The sequence below is a fragment of the Aulonocara stuartgranti genome (assembly GCF_965226115.1).
Source record: "Aulonocara stuartgranti genome assembly, chromosome: 23".
Classification (NCBI taxonomy): Eukaryota; Metazoa; Chordata; class Actinopteri; order Cichliformes; family Cichlidae; genus Aulonocara; species Aulonocara stuartgranti.
This window is the reverse complement of record NC_138958.1, coordinates 31,702,630-31,723,438: the sequence shown is the minus strand read 5'-3', so window position 1 is coordinate 31,723,438 and position 20,809 is coordinate 31,702,630. Positions and strand designations below refer to the sequence as shown.

At 40.1% G+C, this 20,809-nt stretch overlaps 1 protein-coding gene across 5 annotated transcripts in view; it reads right to left on the bottom strand.

The window, feature by feature from the left end:
* LOC309700148 (dedicator of cytokinesis protein 9-like) overlaps positions 1-20,809 on the bottom strand; it is a 67,509-nt gene that overhangs the window by 17,978 nt on the left and 28,722 nt on the right. For 4 of the 5 annotated variants that reach the window (XM_082523580.1, XM_082523581.1, XM_082523579.1 and 1 more), the window contains exons 3-37: positions 20,678-20,767; positions 18,867-18,949; positions 16,852-16,921; positions 14,803-14,898; positions 13,770-13,904; positions 13,450-13,624; positions 13,122-13,180; positions 11,631-11,705; positions 11,394-11,534; positions 10,401-10,745; positions 10,228-10,310; positions 9,526-9,648; positions 9,354-9,433; positions 9,071-9,258; positions 8,439-8,504; positions 7,708-7,800; positions 7,061-7,172; positions 6,770-6,888; positions 5,959-6,045; positions 5,759-5,848; positions 5,500-5,615; positions 5,317-5,386; positions 5,105-5,230; positions 4,645-4,716; positions 4,414-4,560; positions 4,104-4,187; positions 3,901-4,012; positions 3,630-3,808; positions 3,366-3,479; positions 3,114-3,225; positions 2,744-2,874; positions 1,491-1,605; positions 1,342-1,408; positions 749-796; positions 152-288 (exon numbers count right to left, since the gene is read on the bottom strand). In XM_082523580.1, the coding sequence (XP_082379706.1) occupies positions 152-288; positions 749-796; positions 1,342-1,408; positions 1,491-1,605; positions 2,744-2,874; positions 3,114-3,225; positions 3,366-3,479; positions 3,630-3,808; positions 3,901-4,012; positions 4,104-4,187; positions 4,414-4,560; positions 4,645-4,716; positions 5,105-5,230; positions 5,317-5,386; positions 5,500-5,615; positions 5,759-5,848; positions 5,959-6,045; positions 6,770-6,888; positions 7,061-7,172; positions 7,708-7,800; positions 8,439-8,504; positions 9,071-9,258; positions 9,354-9,433; positions 9,526-9,648; positions 10,228-10,310; positions 10,401-10,745; positions 11,394-11,534; positions 11,631-11,705; positions 13,122-13,180; positions 13,450-13,624; positions 13,770-13,904; positions 14,803-14,898; positions 16,852-16,921; positions 18,867-18,949; positions 20,678-20,767 (3,940 nt within the window). The remainder of the gene's footprint in view (positions 1-151; positions 289-748; positions 797-1,341; positions 1,409-1,490; positions 1,606-2,743; positions 2,875-3,113; positions 3,226-3,365; positions 3,480-3,629; positions 3,809-3,900; positions 4,013-4,103; positions 4,188-4,413; positions 4,561-4,644; positions 4,717-5,104; positions 5,231-5,316; positions 5,387-5,499; positions 5,616-5,758; positions 5,849-5,958; positions 6,046-6,769; positions 6,889-7,060; positions 7,173-7,707; positions 7,801-8,438; positions 8,505-9,070; positions 9,259-9,353; positions 9,434-9,525; positions 9,649-10,227; positions 10,311-10,400; positions 10,746-11,393; positions 11,535-11,630; positions 11,706-13,121; positions 13,181-13,449; positions 13,625-13,769; positions 13,905-14,802; positions 14,899-16,851; positions 16,922-18,866; positions 18,950-20,677; positions 20,768-20,809) is intronic. The other variant, XM_082523582.1, reaches the window with a different exon arrangement.

Here is a 20,809-nt window from a genome sequence, read left to right as displayed (position 1 = left end):
CTAGATGGCTAAGTTGGATAAACTAACAAATATTACTACATTACCAAATTTAGACTAAATTATTGGGTATTTTTATTTATATGTTTATTTGTTTTTTGTTGACATGTGGAAAGCATCCATTTAATCATCCATTTCAGGTGGGCAGGCCTACTGTTGCTAAAGGTGTGAGCATTCTCCAGAGATCCCAGCTGCTGCAGACGGGCGTGGAGGATCCCAGCTCTGTTACGAGACACAGGGAGAGTCAGTGATTTCCTGTCAGGACCTACAGGCCCCGCCTCCTCATGGATCCTGTTGGAAAACGGAGAAGTACTATTAACTTCAAGCTTGAATGACTTACTTACAGCTAAGTCAGAATAAAGACACACAAAAGGGTATAATACTGTTATTTTAAAGCATCACTTACGGAGGGTGTTAATGGTTGTACAAAATAAACCATGGACACATGAAATAAATAAATGTCTAATATGTAATGTGGTTTTAAACTGACAGAGGCAAAAAGAATGTCATGCATTTTGTTAAGCAACCAGCGAATGTAAGATCGCAATCTTACCCAGGGAGGGGCCATAAAACAACTTGCCAGCAATGTTAAAGATCAAAGAACAAATCAAAATCCAACAGTTAAAAGAGTTACAGAAGATTCGCTAAAAGTCTCTGTTTAGATATGAATCACTAATTGCATGGAATGCCGGCAAAATTAGTTTAAGTTCAAGAATTCAGAAATCAGCAGACAGAACAATATTGACTCTACCTGGCGATGAATCTCTTCCCCATGTATCTGAACTGATAAAGGCAGACTCTGCAGGAAAAACACAGGTTTTATTATTCACAAGTTATTACTTCTAGTACCCATTTGACCCCTGCAGAGCTGGATCTGTATCGGAATCTTCAAACAACCCTTGGATTTGTTGCTGCAAACTCGAGATGTTACACCAAATGTCTTAAGAATATGATAAAGGCAGACAGAGTTTGGGTATGGTCTTATTCCCTCTTCAATCCAGGAAAGTTCTTTGTGGTCAAGCTAACTAGCAGATGGCAAAGTCCAGCAGGCTGGTGCAAACAAACATGATCAATTATGGCTCTAAACAAAAAAATCCCAAATGGCAACAAATGAAATTCTAAACTCAAGGCAGAACAGTAGTCCACAAACTGGCGCAAGCATCCCTTTGTCAATATCTTTTAGTGACGCTAGCGAAGTCAATGTTCATTAATTTGCGTACTATGACATCTAAGGCTTGCTAATACAATCTATCTTGTTTATGTTATCTAGAAAAAATATTATTTAGAAAATGTTCAGTCACTCTTACATGTATGTAATAATAAAAAGGTTCTTTCTCTACTTACTGTATCAGTGTGAAGAAGTCCATTAGCTCTGAGGAAGCAGCTTTACTCCAGTAAGTAAATAGGGCCTCTGAGTATGATGAAATTACATGAAATTAGATTATTAGACCATAGCACGTGTCAAAATCACATATGAATCGCATGGTTCCTACCCTCTGACATGTTCTTTAGGATATGCAGAAAACACATAAGCAGGTTTTTGATTTCATCCTGGTCCAGTTTGTCAGAGCGCAGCACAGTGCTGCCCAGGGCTGATGCACACGGATTCTGATGCACAGGAACAAAGTAGAGAAAACTTTTACTTATCAATCTTTGGAGTACTGAAAAAAATCAACCTTTTAAGAGATATAACCCATCACTCAAACAAACCAAACTTTAAAGATGAAAAATGTCAAATACTTTCTTTAAAAACCTGTCTACTACTGCAGACAGTAACAACAACTCCAGGTTTAAAAAGCATAGAAGAAAAGAAGTGAAAAAGCAACAAGGTCTGCCAATCTTACAAATCCCAAATTTGCAAGACTCTGTAATATGAAAAACACTCTGAAGGGGTCACACATGTCAAACAGAATACTTGTAAAGTTAAGTTTTCCTCATGATTTGCATCCACCCTCTGGGCTGGAGCTGCCTTGTTATAATCACTGTCATTGTCCTGCAGTAGGTCAAGCAGGGGAACAGTGAGGAGAGAGAAGTCCACGGTGACCCGCTTGGTTGCATGATTAAGATGAGGTGCGACTTGGTGTTCGGGTTCAAAAGAGAAAGGGAGCACATTGATAGAATGCCTCCTGGTAGATCTCTCCTTTTGGTGGAGTTGGGATGTGATGGAGCACTGGTGGGAGGAGGGTGTGGGTATGAAAATAATAGAAAATAAAGACACATCTCAAGAGACCTTGAAGCTTACAGATGCTGCTTTTGCTTTGTTACTATTATGACTCCAACAGAGTAATGTAGTCTGTGTCGTGAAACAAGGCTTTTATTTCCCCGTCTCTGGATATTTCTGGGAGGTGGGGCAATTTTTATATTATATGTCCAGGTTTAGGACATATAATATAAGGATAAGGATAAGCGGAAGTGAATGGATGGATGGATGGATGTCCAGGTTTAATCTAGTCTACCTGAGTAGTTCTCAAATAGTTATGTTTTTGTTAACCTTGAGAAATGTTTTCTATGTTGCAGACTATATCTTTTTCAAAGTTCAAATAAGGCCAGAATTTCCACTACCAGTAAATATTTTATTTTCCTTATTAATCAACCCTTATTATCAATCCCGATCCTAATCAGGTTAGTCTGACTTTTTAAGAGTGATGTTAACATTCCTCTATGCCACTGACTCATCTTTATTTCATCAAGAAGAAACAACAACAAATGTGCCTAAGGAACTGCCATGTCACAAGTGGTGACCTACCTTTTCCAGAGAGTTGGTCCTGTCACTGCTCTTGCCCAGCAGGCTGTTCCCAGAGTCGGTAGAGACCAGAGAGCCTCTGGAGTCTGCATGGTGAACTGAGCTGGCATTGGTAGTGGAACTTTGAGGAGAGGCTGCAAAGGGACCGTAAAAAAAAAAAAGAAGTTTTTCACCAAAAGTAAAACCACAAAAACACATTTTTCATTTGTGATCATGGTGCAAGATCAGTAAACTATGATTAAAGATACAGTTTATTCATTTTAAATGATATTGGAAAATTATTTACAATTTTTATTTTATTTTATTTATTTGAAATTATTTAAATTCGACACATTTTTATTACTCAGTAATGTCCTTATAAGAAGGGAAACACCTGTTCCAGAGATGACCCCAAACACATCTTTGTGGAGAGCATTCTCTATGCAGCTGCCAGGTTTCTGAGGAGTCACCATAGAGGTCTGTACCGGAGAGTCCTCTCGTGGGTTCTGGGACAGAAACTAAAATTACTATTGTGAAGTGCTCTAGTTCTCACTTAAAAACAATAAAGAGAGAAACTGCAGAACTGAGGCATGCATTACAGATGCAAGCTACCATTCAGTTTACAACCACTAGGTGTCAGGCTTACATTTACATTACGATTGTCGAGAGGCAACGACTCTTTGATGTCAAGCCTATAAACATTTTCCTGAAGCAGGCCAAACAGAGGGAGGTAGAGAGTGGCAAGTCTGGCCTGCTGGCTCTGCAACAACAAACCTTGAGTTAAATTATTTAAAGCTGTCAAATTGAAAAATTATTGTGTCACTGGTTAAACTACATCTAACATGTACTTTTATGGAAATGCAGCAGATGGCCAAAGAGAAGGATAATGGCCAAGAGCTGCAGAACTTACTTTGGAAGCATAGCGGTCATCAAACGTGTGTTTGATCATCAGTCCCTTGAGCACCTGGATGGCAATCTGACGAATCTCTCTGGACTCCTGAAGTGCACTACTCACCTCCCTGAGCAGCAGTCCCACCAGGAAGTGGTTTCGACAGAAGTCATCAGTCAGCAAGTAGTCCAGCTGGAGATCTGTAGCAGGCATTTATTAGCAGGACAAGGCAAGAGCAAAAAAAGATGCAATGTACAGATGAAGTCAGTGCAAATTGTGGGTTTTTTCTTACCCTGGAACCTCTGTATTCTCCCTTTCCAAAAAGGCATGGGCAGATTTAAAGGTACATAGTGCTCGTGGTTGCAGACCTCCCGCAGGAACTCAAACTTGAATTCATATAAGGTCTATAAGAACCATAAGAGAATGTACATTTTAGGGTTTTATATTAACTTCAACAACCTGTATCAAATCTTTAGAGACATTATGCCTGCTAACCTTGGGGTCTCCAGGAACAAAGCAGTTCAAGTAGTTGTTGATCTGCTTAAATACAAAGCCTCTGTTCATGAAGGTGAAGCAGCGCTGTGTGGAAAAGGGAACAAATATAATGAGCGAAGATTCATAAAAAAAAAAGTCCACTTAGTTTTCTGAAGTTGAATTAACTTATCATTTCAGTCTTTTATAAACAATAAGTAGTAAACAATAAGTAGTAAAAATGTTTTAATGTTTAACCTCAAAACAAAGAAAATTTGAGATATAGTTCTACATAAATATAATATATAAACTAAAATAATCAGCTGGTGGCAACCTTAATGAAAATTGCCAGGCTGTGGTTGGCATTGCGAGCTGCATCGAGATTGTCCTTATATTTCTGGGTGATGTGTGGCATGAGCATATTGACAAGAGTCTCTACTGCATGGTAGTAGGATGCAGAAAAGCGCTGGTTCCTGGAGACCTGGACATAGGAAGAAAAAGATTTGGAGGAGTCACGTTTGTAAGAAAATGGCTTAAGGACAAAAGGTTTTAACAACAGATCTACCTTAACCTTCCCGTGCTCTATCAGATAATGAGCCATGGATTTCACCAGACCTTCAAAGAAGTACCAGGAGTGCTGCAACCCAGAACACAGTGTCAGTGAAAGAAAGAAATACGATGAATGTACAAAATGTGAATTATTTTGAAAGTGAATGTTGCATGGAACTAGAAAATGACATCATAAATATGTCAACAAGAATTTATTCATTTATTTTCTCAAATTTCAGTAACAGATGTAAATTTTGGAGAACTCATAGCAACAGAATATAATGTTTGTAGATCTACTATCATGTATTACCTATTTATGTTGTTTAATTTAATTTTAATTTATTTTTTTACAGGTAAATTGAAAAAAATAATCATTTTACAAAGATTTGTGGATTAGTTTAAAAATATTATTTTATTTTTCTTTATAAGTCTCCTTTAATTAGCTTCTGCTGATTGCCTTTTGACAGATGAATTACCTTTAGAAGCTTGTTGCTAGTCAGAAAGTCTGTTGATGGTTTGAGAATGGCTGTCATGGCTTTTGCCAGCTCCTCATGAACAGTTTTTACATTGGTGAAAGAATAGGGTTCTGGCTTCAACACAAACTGGGTGCAGAGAAGGGGGCGGGGAGTGTCAGACTCTGAAACAGTGAATATCATCATTGTGATAAAATTCATAAGACAATAAGCACCTTGACATACGATCTCAGGTAATGCTCAAGTCCCTCTTCATGGCACTGTGCTACCACATGAACCATCACCCTACAAAGATAATGAAATAAAAACAAAACACAGTTCAAAAGTGGCGCTGAAAGGCAGACGTTCTATGTATTTGTGTGTGTGTGTGTGTGTGTGTGTGTGTGTGTGTGTCTTGCCTGGTCACATTTACAGCCACATCCTCATGTGTGGTTCTGGTCAGGACACAGAATAGCTGGTTGAGAATGGTGGGCAGAAAGTTTACCATCATGTGACCTTCCATTGCATGGAGACTCTTTAAGAGGGAAGTAAGAAGAAAAAAGTCAATAACTGTGGACTCTTCCTGTCATGATCCCTTAAATGCTAGATGAAAAGATTGTTCAACAGTGTGTGTTCCATTTTCCTCAGGGTATTAGAAGTAAATGGAGCTCTGAATACCTTCAGGTATTTAACAAGCTCTCCCTCCGAAGCTTGTTCTGACATCTCCATGCTTTCGCAGTGGTGAAAGAAGTTATGCAAGTGCTGATCCTAATAGAAACATGTCATATCGATGTTTAGATTTTTTTTATTCTATAAAACCGTTGTGAGTAGGCAGCTAACATTAACTGCATGGATATATGTGCTATTTGTGTACACACCTGAGTGTTAACTGTGGATACAAGATGAGTTGAGACTTTGAAAAGGGGTTTTCCTCCATCCACCCATTTGATCTCCAACCCAGAGTGCTGCAACAAGTACACAACTATTAACTGCACTAGATATTAAGTATAAACTGCAGTACAACAAATAAACACAGTGATGTTCTTTTTGCATATACTGATTTATAATATAATAACGTTTATCACAGATTAATTGACAATAAGCCTTAATTATTATTGTTCCTCCATGGCAAGTACCCATGCTATCAATATACATATATCATATATCAATACATATATCAATCTACATCAATATCTATCTCAAGCAAGATGGATAGCTACTGTATAACCTCTGATTGCAGATGTTTGGGTTTCAACTTGCTAAATTCATCACTTTATTATTCTGAATAGAAGCCTGGGTTTCCCACATTGTCCTTTCACCATTTCCCAGCAGGTTAATTCCTGTCTACATATGCTGCTTGATTTACGGCCTTACCTTGCTAGAGGTAAATAACACTTAGTTGTCAAATAAGGATATGTTTAACAGATCTGTCTTGGTTGTCTTGGTTGATACTAAAATTAGCTTTAGGAAAATACAAACAAAATATATAAAATTAAACAAGACACCAGAAATGAAAGGATGATAGGATGCCACGCTGTTTGATGGAAATGAGACTTGTCAACCTACAGAGTGCTGAATCAAAGAATTATGAAAGAATTATGTGGCAGGCTAGTCCACTACCTATCTATAGTCTACACCATACTACCTACAAAAAAATAAAAGTTCATTTTTGTTGTTGTTGTCTTTTACCTTGTTCACACCATCCTGGGAGCTGAGGTACCCAGCAGGTAGATTGGCAGCCACAGGAAGTTGTTGTTCATTCGTGATAACTCTGCCATCCTTTAGTAGAGGCAGCCATACTTGGCCAACTGAGGGTTAAAAAAAAACCCAGCACCATTAACATAGCACCAGTACTGGAATAGAGGCAGCATAAGAATTAAGATTTGAATATTAAATCACTGTGTATCTGAATCAAACTGCTACACACACAAACAGCTTCATATTCACTGAGGGTTGATGTGACTTAAACTGATGGCCCACCTGGAGTTTCCACCACGTCTTTCTTCTTGCTGTTGCTGTCACAGCTCACATGATAGAAGGTGAAGAGAAGGTGATGCTTCTCATGCAGTTGAGTAGGCAGCTCTATCTTTATCTAGAGAGAGCACAACAACATAGTTTGCTAATACCGAAGAAGCTTTGCAGTTGTAGAGTTCAAATTTGCTCAAGCAACATGAGAGGCAATGAGAAGTATTTTGTTATTTCAAAAACAAAAAGGTTTGAAAAAAAAATTGCTTAATCGTGCAACATATCTGACTCTCTGCTGGTAGTTTGTAGCTATTTTTAATCCATCCATTTACTCTCTTCCACTTATCCATATCAGGGTCGTGGGAGGGACTGAACTCTATCCCAGCTACCACAGGGTAGGTCACCAGTTTGTCACAGGACAACAGATACAGACAGACAATCATTCACACTCACATCCACACCTATGGGCAACAGTATCACCAATTCACCAAACCCTACTAATTGCATGTCTTTGGACTGTAGAAGGAAGCCGGAGTACCCAGGAACCAAATTCCACTCTGATGGTGGAGGCAAACTCAGGACCCTCTTGATATGACATGCAGCCCTATTAAGCCATTGTATCTATTAAACTCTGATTGTGAATAACATGAGCAGAGAAATACCTCGTCATAAAACTCAGGGTTCTGCTGATGGTGGAGGACTGCTGCATATGCCTGCTTAGTAAATAGAGGCCCTCCAGGACAGCCATAGATGCACTGCAGTAGATTCAAAAAGTAGGAGCAAGAAATCATGTGAGGACAGGCGGATATCTTGTCATGCTCATCGTGTGGTTTAATATGTTGTGGTCGTTGGTTTATCAGCTAGTTTGAGCTGTCAAGATGAACAATCCAAAGTCAAGATTGCAAAGCCCTAAGATTAATTCTAAGTCAAGGCAAAGAAACCCAAGTCAAAACAAACTAGTCTGTAGTCAATACAAAGCAGATTTAAGTTAAGACCTAACATTCAACACCAAGTCAAAGAATAAAGGCTTCAAAGCCATACTATTATTAATTATTATGATTAAGATGATGATAATGATGATTATTACATAAGTGTTGCAAGAGAACATTTTGAGATCTGCTTAGTAATTGTTTAAATAGCCAAATGTGATAATATCTGTGCAAGGCTTGTGCATTGTAATTAGCTAATATCTATTTTAGGAAAAGTACCCTCTCTTGGAGAGGACATCAATTAGTCTAAAGTGCACCCGTGAACCCTTGAGTGTTGATGTCTTTTGTCTTCTTGTTTAGAGCTTGCCGGGTGTCTAAATAAAGTGACCTAAGTATATGCCTCTATTACATCTCGTAGTTTTATGTTCTGCCTTGGAAGTATGCTATATAGCATATAAATGCACCTTCAGCGGCTGGGCTTCATCCTCATCAGAATCCTTAAATTCAATGCAAACAGCAATATTTCTTGCCTGAAGAGGGAAGAAACAGATAGAACATAAGAGAAAAGTAAGACACATTTCCACGATATCCCAGGTCACATAGAAGCAATTTACCAGCAAATACTTTTCCTACTTTGCCTCTCTGAGTCTATTTCAGACTGTGAAATAGACTTACCCGCTTGTTACAATAAAAGGAGGGAGAAATCTGTAAAGATCTGAGAGCTCACAATAAATTGAAAGAGAGTAAGAAGGCGCAAGGGAAATAAGATCGGTCGGTTTCCTGTTTGGAGCTGACTTAGTGAAAGTAAATGTAACAATCTTGTATTGATGCACTAATCAGAAGCAGCTGCTGTGCATTATGATAACTATCCAGCTCTGCAGCTTGACTGGAAGAGCTTGAAAGAGATCCCAGTTAGTTTCATAGGCTAAACAGAATATCTGCCAAACAAAACCATTTATTTCCTAAAATGATTTGTCTTAGAAGTTTCTCTTTAAAAGATGAAGCAGTGTTTGTGAGGGTCATGCATCGACCAACAGCTCAAAATCAAAGGTATCTTGTATTATTAGTTATTTTGATGCAGCCTTGTTGTGAGTACCTTAGCAAAGCATTTCTGCCCATCGTACTTGAGGTGTTTTGGATAGACATAAAGGTGGTTTTTATAGATGGTGAATGGTTGGGAACACTTAGCAATACAAGGCACAAACTCCTCCACTTCCAGAAGAGCACTGCTTTGCCCGTTTCCTTCAAAGTTCCCCACAGGGATGTAGGAGGCAGTGACACAATCTACAGGAAGGAATGATAGTCAGAATCCTTGTGGATACAATTTGATAACTGTAAATAGATACTCAGAAGTTATGTTATAAATTTGAAGATTTTACTGGTTAGATCTGGGGGCACACTGTCAACTGTTACATCCAAGTTCCCTAAGAGCACAGGGAGCTTAGCCATTTTCTCTGGTCTGTTGGGAACAAAGAAACAAATAATTTTTTGCAAAACTGTATCAAAACATGTTACAGAGAAACAAGTGACTAGATAAGAGAAAGAACGTACTTTCTGAAGTCGGTAAGCAGTTTGAACATGTCCTCATCTGACAGCTTGCTGCTGTCCTGTCTGTAAAGAGCTGAGAATCGTGCACTTTTGTCTAAAGTGCCTGATGCATCTTTAAACACAGGCCTGGGGAGATAGACACACCCAAAAAATAAAAATAAGTGAAATTACTGATGAGCACATCTAAGTTCCACAATACTGGTTTAATAACGTGTGTTCCTATAGAAAGTCTTTCCTTTAGTCACACTTTTCACCTGGTTTGGTTGCTGTATTTCAACTATAACTCCCTATTTTCCTCAACTACAACAACATTAGAAACAGGAACAGCGTTATACTAGCAAGTCAAGCCAAAGTTAACAAAATCCACAAATCCTCAAAGCAAAAACAAAACAACCCTCCACCTACCATTAATATTGTACATAAAATATGTATAAACTCATAGCTGGATTACATTTTTTAAAGAAACCAGACTACTTATCGTCTCCTATTTCCAACCCATGAAGGCATAGCACGAGAGGTGAGCAGTTGTTTGTTATAAGCCCTCTCTCATCACACATTTAGATCAGCACCAGGGACTGTCTTTGATGGTATTATATACACCAGCATCTCACTGAGCGACGGCTTCTGCAACCTGAGATCAAGACTATCATCTAACACTGAATTGAATAGGTAAATTGATGGTTTAAGTATAAGGTGGCTTTATACCTTGCAGCCCAGCCAAATGGCATCCTGTACTGGCCCAGTCGGCCGCAAGCTGTCTTGGCATTCTTTAGCACCTTTTGAGCCATCTACACAAGAAAACAGGGGATTTATTTTGGCAATTACCAGCATAAGACAAGAAAAATACACTTCATATCCTCATCTTCATATAAATGTACCTTAGCAGAGTCAGAGCTCTTCATGTAGGGTTCAGTGCAATGGGCGATCCCTCCCTGTAGGACCTTCTCAATCCTGGCCACTAGGAAGATTTCTGGATGGGGGCAGGTGACTGAGAATATACCCTGTTTGGGATACCGGACAGCCCCCTCTGGGAGCCCACTAGCTAACCTGTGTTCCAAAACACTATCATTACTGCTGCCACTGATTTGCTGGTTGGATCCACTACCATGACTGGATGTCATCTGTCGAACCAAAGGGTGGTTGAGATCCACATGGAAGTTGGCCGAGATCTTTCTGTTGTTCTGGACGTCAAAGAGGGACAGGATCACATAGAACGGCTCCACCTTTGACGATAGAGGACAGGAGGGAAAATGTTTTGAGACAGAGATGCAGTGTAAGAAAAAAGTAAAAAGAAAGCTGCAATTTAACCCTGGAGAACCCATGGGGTCAAATTTGAACCCATGGTTTCCCTAGTAAACCAATGGGGTCGGATCTGACCCCATGGGTTCTCCAGGGTTAAGGGATAGTCATTCTCCTAATGCACTTCTGATTTTCCATTAAGACTAAATGTACCATTGAGGTAATTTATCTTCCCTTTCACTCTTTCCACCAAGCTTTTCCATTACACAACACCATTTGTGTGTGTGTGCATGCATTCAGAGCAGCTCAAGAGCTAATGGCTGTATTGTCCCAGCTGAGCGTTGAGTGTTAGAGTCAGAGACAGAGACCTTGGAGTGACGACAGGAAACCAGCCTCAGACTGGTGCTAATGCATGGTAGGAGGCCAAAGCTGGTTTCCATGGTAGAGAACACTGCGGGGTTTTGATGGGGGCCAGCCAAGTGGGTCATCTGAATTGTCTGTGATCTTCTTAAGTGATTTAAACCTCACCATCATTTGCCAAAGGATATTTGTCTGTTAAGCTGAAAGTTTGTGTGCAAATACAGACACATCCAGCAGCTGCATTTGACTGCTGGGTTTTCACTGATACATACATTAGTTGTTGGCCTTTCATCATTCTCAGCAACACAGCCCTGCAGGTTAAACAACAGGTCATGACAGCTGACCAGGACTCTTTTCCCAAACTTCTCTTCAAACTGTTGCACATTAGGCTCAATGGCAGAAAAGTCTAGTTTCTGTGGAAATAAGAGTTGCTGTCAGAAGGCTTAAATTATCTGCTGCCACAACAAAAATATCAGTCACAGCGATGCTACTGAGAAATCAGACAATACCTGAGTGTCAGGGTCCAGAGTGAACAGCTTGAGGCGAGCTTCACTTCTCATCTTAGATTCAATATCTCTGGCAGTCTGTGAAAAACAAAGCAAAATAAGAATGCATTTCCAATTATAAAGTAGTAACAAACAAATTATGTTGTCCATTTTAGACATCTGGAGATCTTGAAGCTGTGGCATCAGTTGAGTATTCTCTTGATACTGTATGTCTTTTCTCTTTTGCTTCACTCCCAAGCTTGCCTTGGGTCCAGTTTTGGATCTTCCTTCTTACTATTACCAAGTGCTTTCTCATAGAGGGTTGTTGTGGTTTTCTCACCAATATTGCAGACTCTTAGTGAAATATCACTAAATGCACAGTGTAGCAATGTTCTGCATCTACTTCCCCATTATATCGTCTTTTGAAACCCCAACCGGTCGCAGCAGATGGCCGCCCCTCCCTGAGCCTGGTTCTGCCGGAGGTTTCTTCCTGTTAAAAGGGAGTTTTTCCTTCCCACTGTTGCCAAAGTGCTTGCTCATAGGGGGTCATATGATTGTTGGGTTTTTCTCTGTATCTATGAAGTGCCTTGAGGCGACTTATGTTGTGATTTGGCGCTATATAAATAAAATTGAATTGAATTGAATTGAAAACTATCATCGTAACGAATATCATACCTAATTCCTTAGTGATTATTAAAGTATTCCGATTCTGATCATTTATCCTTCCAAAAGATTTTTAATTTAACTGACATTGGCTAAATACATTTTATACAGCATATACAGTACCTAACAACACAGTGCTTTTAAATTAGGGGCAATGCAAAAACCTGTAAAGGCAATGCTAAGACATTACTTAATGTAAAACTGCTTTGCCTTCTGTGTTAGCAAACCATTAGGATTTATTTGAAGTTGTGTTTCAGGGTATCGGAGAAGAGCTCTATCTCCATCTGAATCGGGAATCACAATGAGGTCTGGGTAGCTCCCACTATGTTGTTGTTCACATAAAACTAAGGCAAAGAAATCCCCACAGATCTCAGAATTCTGAGATTAAAGTCAGCCCAGAAACACCAAGTGGCTACAACCAACAGCGAAGATCAAAAAGCAGTAAACACCTGCGTACCGATCCCCAAACATTCAGGAAGATCTCCATCAATGCCCAGGGCCCCCACCGTGACTCAACAAAAGGGCAGGCAGCACCGGCACCCATAAAGAGGAGCTCATAGCATATGCTATAGTGTCACAAGTGCTAGAGTCTCAAGTGTGATCCCAGACTACTAAATCCCATTTTTAGAGATCTAGCACATTATATTGGATGTTTCCTTGGTAAGCACAAAGAGGAAAATGTGGAGGCCTGGATCCTTGAAACAGCTGGCCTAATGGTCAGGCCATAGTTACAATACAGACAGGCTCCAAGTGATCTCTCAAACATCAAAAATTCAGTATACATCCACAGTATGAGGACTGGTACTGTACATGCCAACCATTAATATTATTTCTGATGGACTAACAAGATACCTGAAAGGTTTCTTGAAAATCTCCAGTGGAAAGTTCTGTTTTTCCATGTTCCTCATCTGCTGGAGAGATCAACATAAGGTCTGTTAGCTGTGGCTGCTGCATAAAACATAGTAATGCATTGGTCTCTTGTATTCAGAAGGATAACTGAAAGGAAGTAAAAACATGGGTTATAAAGTTAAAGAAGTACATTTCAGCAAATCGAAGAATCCCACAGGTGCAGCAAGCTTCAAAAAATATAATCAGATGAAAACAAATGCAATTACAAACACAAGGCAGGCAGACAATAAAACATATAAATAATTCAGACAAAGTGTTAAAAAATACATACCATCATTCAGATCGCCATTTTTTTTCTCCTGCATGGCCTGTTCAAAGCTGCTGTGGAGAATCTTGTTGAGGGTAGTGATCCACTCCTCCATCTCTGCTTCACTGTCTGCAGCCAGCAGAAATGTGCTCTTATCCTGCATCTTCAACTCAAAGGCAAATCGACGCACTTTACTGTTCTAAAAGAGAAGAAACACAAACACAGCTTCTGTAAAAGTGGTTTTAATCTTTTTGTTTCCAGTGGACAGCTAACAGAATGCTAACTTTCCTTTTGCTGCATTCAGTTTAACCACCATCACTACCACCACCACAGCTCACCATTACCTGAACAACTCCCATGCATGAGTCAAGGAAGATGGTTCCTTTGGGATCTTTGGAGGTGTTCTCATCCTTGTAGAAGTTGAGGTTGTAAGACCCATCCCCCAGCTGAGCCAGATGGAAGTACCTCCTCTTGAAGGACTATGATGACAATAAAGAATGTTAACATTCCTAATGGACTAATTTTCTCTAAAAAATACTAAAGAACGGAGAGAGAGCATGGGAAAGCTTGTGGGTAAACTGAAAAAGTAAGCAAAGTTTTGAGCTATCACACACAAAGACTAATCTGAGTTCCATATGTTCACAGGGGAAAAAAGGATGCAGGGAAAAGTAGTTCGGTAGGGTTACTGAACCGTCATTATGCACTGAGTATTTTTTTCTTCAGTCGCTTTTCTCACGCACTGCGTGACTATACACCTCTCTGTATTGGATCATCACTTATTATTCATCTCTGGCTCTCTTCCACAACATGTCTTTGTCCTGTCTTGCCCCCCCGGACCCCAACTGGTCGCTGCAGATAGCTGTCCCTTGCTGAGCCTGCTGGACGTTTCTTCCTGTTAAAAGGGAGTTTTTGCTTCCCACTGTCGCCAAAGCGCTTGCTCAGAGGGGCTCATATGATTGTTGGGGTTTTCTCTGTTATATTTGTATTTTGTAGGGTCTTCCTTACAATTTAAAGTGCTTTGATATATATAAAATGTGATTTTTTTATATACAAAAACATCATGGCTGGATCTTAAGACAAAATGTTTTTTGATCTTCCACTTGACGTTTTTGTTCCTTAACCCTCAGAATCATTTAAGAAATTCCAAATGACCGTTTTACTGCGTCCCACCTCAACCTGGTTTTCAATAAATTGCATGCTCAAAAATGTTTTGTCTCACTTCCATTTCTTCTTGTTGCACGTTGAAGCTCTACTATATCCAACCATTCAAAATATAAATTTTTGTCATTTTTCAAGTGGTCTTAAACTTCTAATCCGGACTGTATATATAAACAAAGAAAATGTAAATTTCTGTCATTTTCAGTCTGCTGTACTCACCCGCATTGTAACAGTGATTGCACCGTTGACGTTGCCTTTAAAAAGCCAGCCATGCTTAGACACTCCTCCTTTCTGAGATCTCAGAGAGGCTGTGTCCTGGAGGAGGAGATTAAGGGGAAAATAAAAAAATTGTCTGGTGTTGCTATCCTTGTGGGGATATCTCATTGACATAACCATCAAAAATGTATGCCTAACTCTAACCCTTACCCTAATCCTTACCATAACCCAATCGTAACCCTGACACTAAAACCACATTTTGTCATGGTCCTGAGTCTGATGACTCAGTGTTTTGTGTTTCCTTATATTATTCTATGTTCTTGTTTATTCTGGTTATGTCTTTTGTTAAGGTTTGCCATTTGCTAGGTTTCTGTTCTGTGCCTACCTGCTCCCACTTCTCTGTGTTCCCTCTGTCTATCCATGGTGTCACAGTGTCTGCTCGTGAATCTGTCTGTTAAGTTCAGTGTCTTGTCTGGTTCTGTGTCTGTCAGTTTCCTGTTTTATTCTGAAGGTCTCTGTCTCATGTGAGTGTTCTCAGCTTTACATCTGTGTCTAGCCGTGATTTCTCCCAGGTGTGTTCCCCTCCTGTCTTCTATCCCATGATAACTCCTGAGAGTATTTAAGCCCTGTGTGTTCTGCTGCCTGTTGCTGGTTTGTCTGTGTTGCTTTCCCGAGTCTCCAGGTGTCTTTGTTCTGGGTTCAGGTTAGTTTTCCCAGTTTAAGTGCTCTTAGGTTTTGTTTTGTGCCTGCTACATTCTGGTTTGTGTGTCCATCCTTATTAATAAAGCTCACTCGCATCTGAAGCTGCCTGCATCTTGGGTCCTCTATTAAAACTCACACGGCTTGCCCTGCTAGCCGTGACAGCACAAACCAGCCAACATGGACCCAGCGGCATTCAACCAGAAGACCTTTGCCGTGACATTATTTACTCCGTGGAGAAACTCTTTCAACTGTGGCTCAATCATGAGGGAAAGGAGTTTCATCACGCTGTGGAAACAAGGCTACAGCGATTCATTTCCAGGATCCCCTGACTACTGGATGCGCTTCACCCGCTCGTACGGAATTTCATCATCAATACGCTACACCTTCACCCAGCCACAACTGCTTCGCTGCCCGGCCCACCGGAGGATGTTCTGCCCGGCTCAGCAGCAGCCGCTAGCTCAGTCTCCAGTGTCACCTGCTCAGCAGCTGTGCCTGCTGGTTCTGATCAGTCTCTGCACCTGTTGGTTCTGTGTTGGCCACCGCTGAGGGTCCGAGGCGCCCGTTCAGCAGTCTATCTCTGCAGGAGGGTCCAAGGCGCCCGTCGGGCAGTCCGTCTCCGCAGGAGGGTCCGAGGGGCCCGTTGGACAGTCTGTCTCCGCAGGAGGGTCCGAGGGGCCCGTTCGGCCGTCCGTCATCGCTAGAGGGCCCGAGGAGCCGCTTCAGCCGTCCGCCATCGCTGAAGGGTCAGAGGAATTGCTTCAGCACCTTGTGTCCGCTGACGGCTCTGCTGTGCGGTCAGCCCCCTGAACTGCTCGTCCTCCGGGTCGGCCTCCTGAACTGTTTATGAACTTCTCCCTGTGCTCCAGTGTTTTTGTGGATGTTTTGTTTTTGGACTGATGCCTTCAACCCCGTGGGGACCTGAATTTTAGTCCCCACAAGGGCTGTTGGTCCCCACCAGTATAGTAAGAACCTGTACACACATTAAGATAAACAGTGCTGTTGTGCGCCTATTAAGGTCCAAAGTTGAAATCGTTGTTAAAGTGTCATAATTATTGGGAAGAGATGTGCCTTTGAATGCTACAAACAGTGTGGATCTAGAGCAGTAAAGACATTTAGCTTGTAAAAGAGTACTGAAACTAAACAAATACAATGTTTAGTAATAAATTAAAAGCTAAGTGCGCTCTGTTACACTTCCTTGTATTTGAGTTTCTTTGAAGAGCGTTTGGTCAGTCCTAAAGGAAGAATGCAAAGTCACACTTATAAGCTCTGTATCTTACAGGAGCAGAAGTGGATCACAAAGAAACTATGGGAACAAGCAGCTGAAGACGAGTCTGGAATTAGTCATCTTACCTCATCTTTTTCCACATCTTCATCCACCTCAAACACATGAGCCACCAGTTTTTCAGGTCTCAATACCTTACTGAAAAGTTTGGGAAAAGATAATTCAGCCTTGGCTCACTTAATTCAATTTCATGTTAAACCATCTCACAAACATATGTAAGAACTCTTACATATGTTTGGGGCAAATTCTTGGACCGGCGCAAGACGGACGAAAGCGAAAGCATTTGCCAAGAATGTTTTCATTAATCAAGGGCAGGGATAGCTCAGTAGGTAGAGTGGTGGCCCCATGATCGGAAGGTCGGGGGTTCGACTCCACTGAACGGCTACCCTGAGGTACCCCTGAGCAAGGTGCCGTCCCTACACACTGCTCCCCGGGCGCTGCACTGGTGGCTGCCCACTGCTTCACTGGGTGAATGGGTTAAATGCAGAGGAACTATTTCCCTATGGGGACTAACACGCACACTTTACACTTTACTTTACTTTACAACTCTGAGACTATTAAGTTTGAAGTTAAACACTCAATGAATGTTTAACTCTTTAGTTTAGTTTTAATGAACTATACTAACCTTTATCCCCACAGCACATTGATAACCTCACTACCACTTCAGCCACATCTTGTAAGGTAATTCTTCTAGCAAGATGTTGATGAAATCGGCAGCTGTTTCTCTACTCTAGCTCAAACACCAGTGGCTCTGGGGAACTAGAACTATAAACAGTGCCAAAACCAGCTTGCTGTTACTCTGCAATGTCTTAACCATGACATACATCTGTAATACTCATTTCTTTTGTGAAGTAAAGGCTCATCCAAGGGCACATATGCATTGTGGTATTTTCTTTTTGTTATGATGCCATTGGGCAACAGCTATCCAAGAATAGTTCTACTTTTCCTTGGTAGGAAAACATCGAAAGTGTTCTATTTTTACTGTGGAGCTTAGAACCACCAAAAGAGAATCCAGCGTTTGATTGAAATAGCCATTCCCAAATCTCATAGGGCCACCCAATCTTAAATCTTCACTCTAACCAAAATACAAGAAAGAAATGTATATCCTAAATATTTTATTCAACCTCGACCGGTTGCAGGTATTTCCCATTTTATTTAAATATAAATAAATGATTTTTTTTTTTATAAATATGTAACTTCAATTTCAAACTGAAATTCTGTTATTACAGAATAATGTAATGTGCCACCAGGAGGCACCAGTTCACACTTTGGGACTTGTACACAAAGGGCAGTGCCACTGAACACAGTGAGATTTACAATATGTTGTGGAGGCTTTTAGAACCATAGGGCAAGCAGTACAGTAAGAATATATATGCAAATCAAATCAAATCAAATCAAATCACTTTTATTGTCACATCACATGTGCAGGCACACTGGCACAGCACATGCGAGTGAAATTCTTGTGTGCGAGCCCCACAAGCAACAGAGATGTGCAAACACAACAACACAAACGAGCAAAATACAAGAATGGCCAACCTGAAACTAATAAATATATGTACAATATATAATAGTGTATTCATTTCTGGATGTGTATACTAAATATTTTCCTACGTGTGTGTGTGTGTGTGTGTGTGTGTGTGTGTGTATACACATTTTTACAAATTAAATAGTAAATAGTAAAAATAATAATAATAATAATAATAATAATAATAAAATATATAAAATATACAGAGTTGAATATGTGCAAAACAAGTGGCACACACACACAAAGTGTGATGAGCTAAACAAATTTTGCTAATCTGCTATTTGTATATAGATGATTTGTTCTAACAGCAGTGTGCTTAAGACAAATCAGACTTATAAAGGCAACATGCTTTTACAAGACTTGCTGAGAATGATAAAAACAGATGTGGTGGAGTGCCCTTCTACCAGCAACACTTACATACTGTCTTTATTAATTTCACTGTAGTGTTTGAAACAGAGTCAGTAACACTATCATTGGCTACATGAATGCAGCATTGATAGACTGTTGAGAGCGTGCAGTCTGATGGACCTGTTAGCAGAAGCCTTCCGGCATACTCACTTCGGAAGCTGGCGGAAGTCTCCAGCATACTCCTCATACTTGTAGTTGACCACGTGCCAGTCAGACTTGTAGGTCGTGATACACTGCAGGTACATGAAGTAAAGAGGTGGTGAGGGGTCTCTTTAACAAAGCATATACAGATGTGTAATTAGATTTATTAAAAAAATAATCTAGGAAAAGTATGGAGATGTTTAACAACATTACAAAAATTATTTTTAATTGGGAATAGATGGCCCTGTTGATGCAGGAGCGTCAGCAGATGCACGCTTTGTTCACTCTTCTGTTATTTACTAACTAAATATTATCTCTAGTTTACTAAATGTCTTACTTTACTATTTATAAATGGAATATCTTTGATTTTGGGCCATTCAATGATTAAAAGGAGTCAGTATAGTAATCACCTGGTTCCTCTCCCCTCATCACTTCTTGTGTATCTTCCTTTGTCCTGTCTTGGGTCATCTGTATTGCTACGTGTTCTTGTAGCAAAGTATTACTTATATTGTTATTCCAATGATTTCCGAACTTGGACTTGCTGGTTTGTCCTCATTTTATTCCTGGACTTTGTACACCCATTGCTAATCAGCATTAAAAGTTTATTTATGACTGCCTATGAGTCCTACATTTGGATCCTCAAAACTAATTCACCCCTACCTCTGGCTACATTTATGAAACAATACTGAGATATGGTATTTCTAAATATCACATTATAGTTTGCATCCAAATAACATCTGACCTCTGTTTACTGCATTACAAACTTTTAAAGTACAGCTATTCCCCTAAAAGTAACCCAGCGAGGTATCTGCCTTGGTGGAAGAAGATCCCTCCTTTATACTTTAACACAGATTACAACCAATCAGTCACACGTGTTCCACAGCCAATCTGTGGCTGGGTTGTGGGGAATTAAATACTTATTTCACTCAACGACATTTTGTTTCTTTTCAAATGAGCAAACCTAGAATTTTAGCAGAGAATCAAATCATTCAAAGTAAACTTAAAGAATGAATCCTTTCAGAGCACTTGAATGTTTTAATTAAAACACTGTTATACAAGTTTATAGTTAATATGCAGAAAAAGAACATGATTCAATAAAAAAAACAGCTATTCAAGATAACAAAGCATAAAAGAACATGTTTTTGAGGTAAAGAGCAGTTTAAACATAGCTTTATTATTTCAATGTGTGCTCATCAGTTCTGTGTTCACAAAATGTGAGGGAAAAGGGGGTCATTAAAATGTAGAATAACAAATTATGAAACAAAACATCCCATGTGTAAGGAGCACAGCTGCTCCAGATGTACTTATGATTTCACTCTTGGCTGCAGCTGTGGGGGAATATCACCTATCAGGCTCTATCAGGCTGCACCCAAACCAATCTCAACACACAGCTCTTCTGAAACTACATGAACCACCAATGAACTATAGGCTCCATCTGTGGCCAATCTACTGGACTGTTAGCAAGCATGTAAGGGCGGGGAACATGAATGGAAGTTCATCTGAAGGGGAGCAGAAAAAAATTCCAGCACACATGGTATGACTTGTTTCTAGTGGTCAGATAACATTTGTCTTTTTCACTTAGATTTGACTGAAATATAATTAGCTCTCTCGTTGCCAACCTGCCACAAACAAATCAGAGTATGTCCCTGCATGGATTTGTATCTGAAAATACAAGCCCCCTTTGATGAGTCTTCAAAGAGTGAAATCCAGATACACAATCTGGATGCCTACTTTTGGCTGAAAGGTGAAATCATGGTGGTGCGGTTGAGTGATAAATAACGGACAAAGCAGGCTTGCATCCAGATATGTATTAGTTTTACCTCTTGGACAAACAGTGAGTGAGCTTCTTTCTCTGCAGTCTCTGGCACAGTGGAAAACAGAGTCCGGCCCTGGCGCTGCAGGGTGGAGATCTGAGGGGAGACACAGAAGGCAGGCCTGAAAATGAGGTTGGC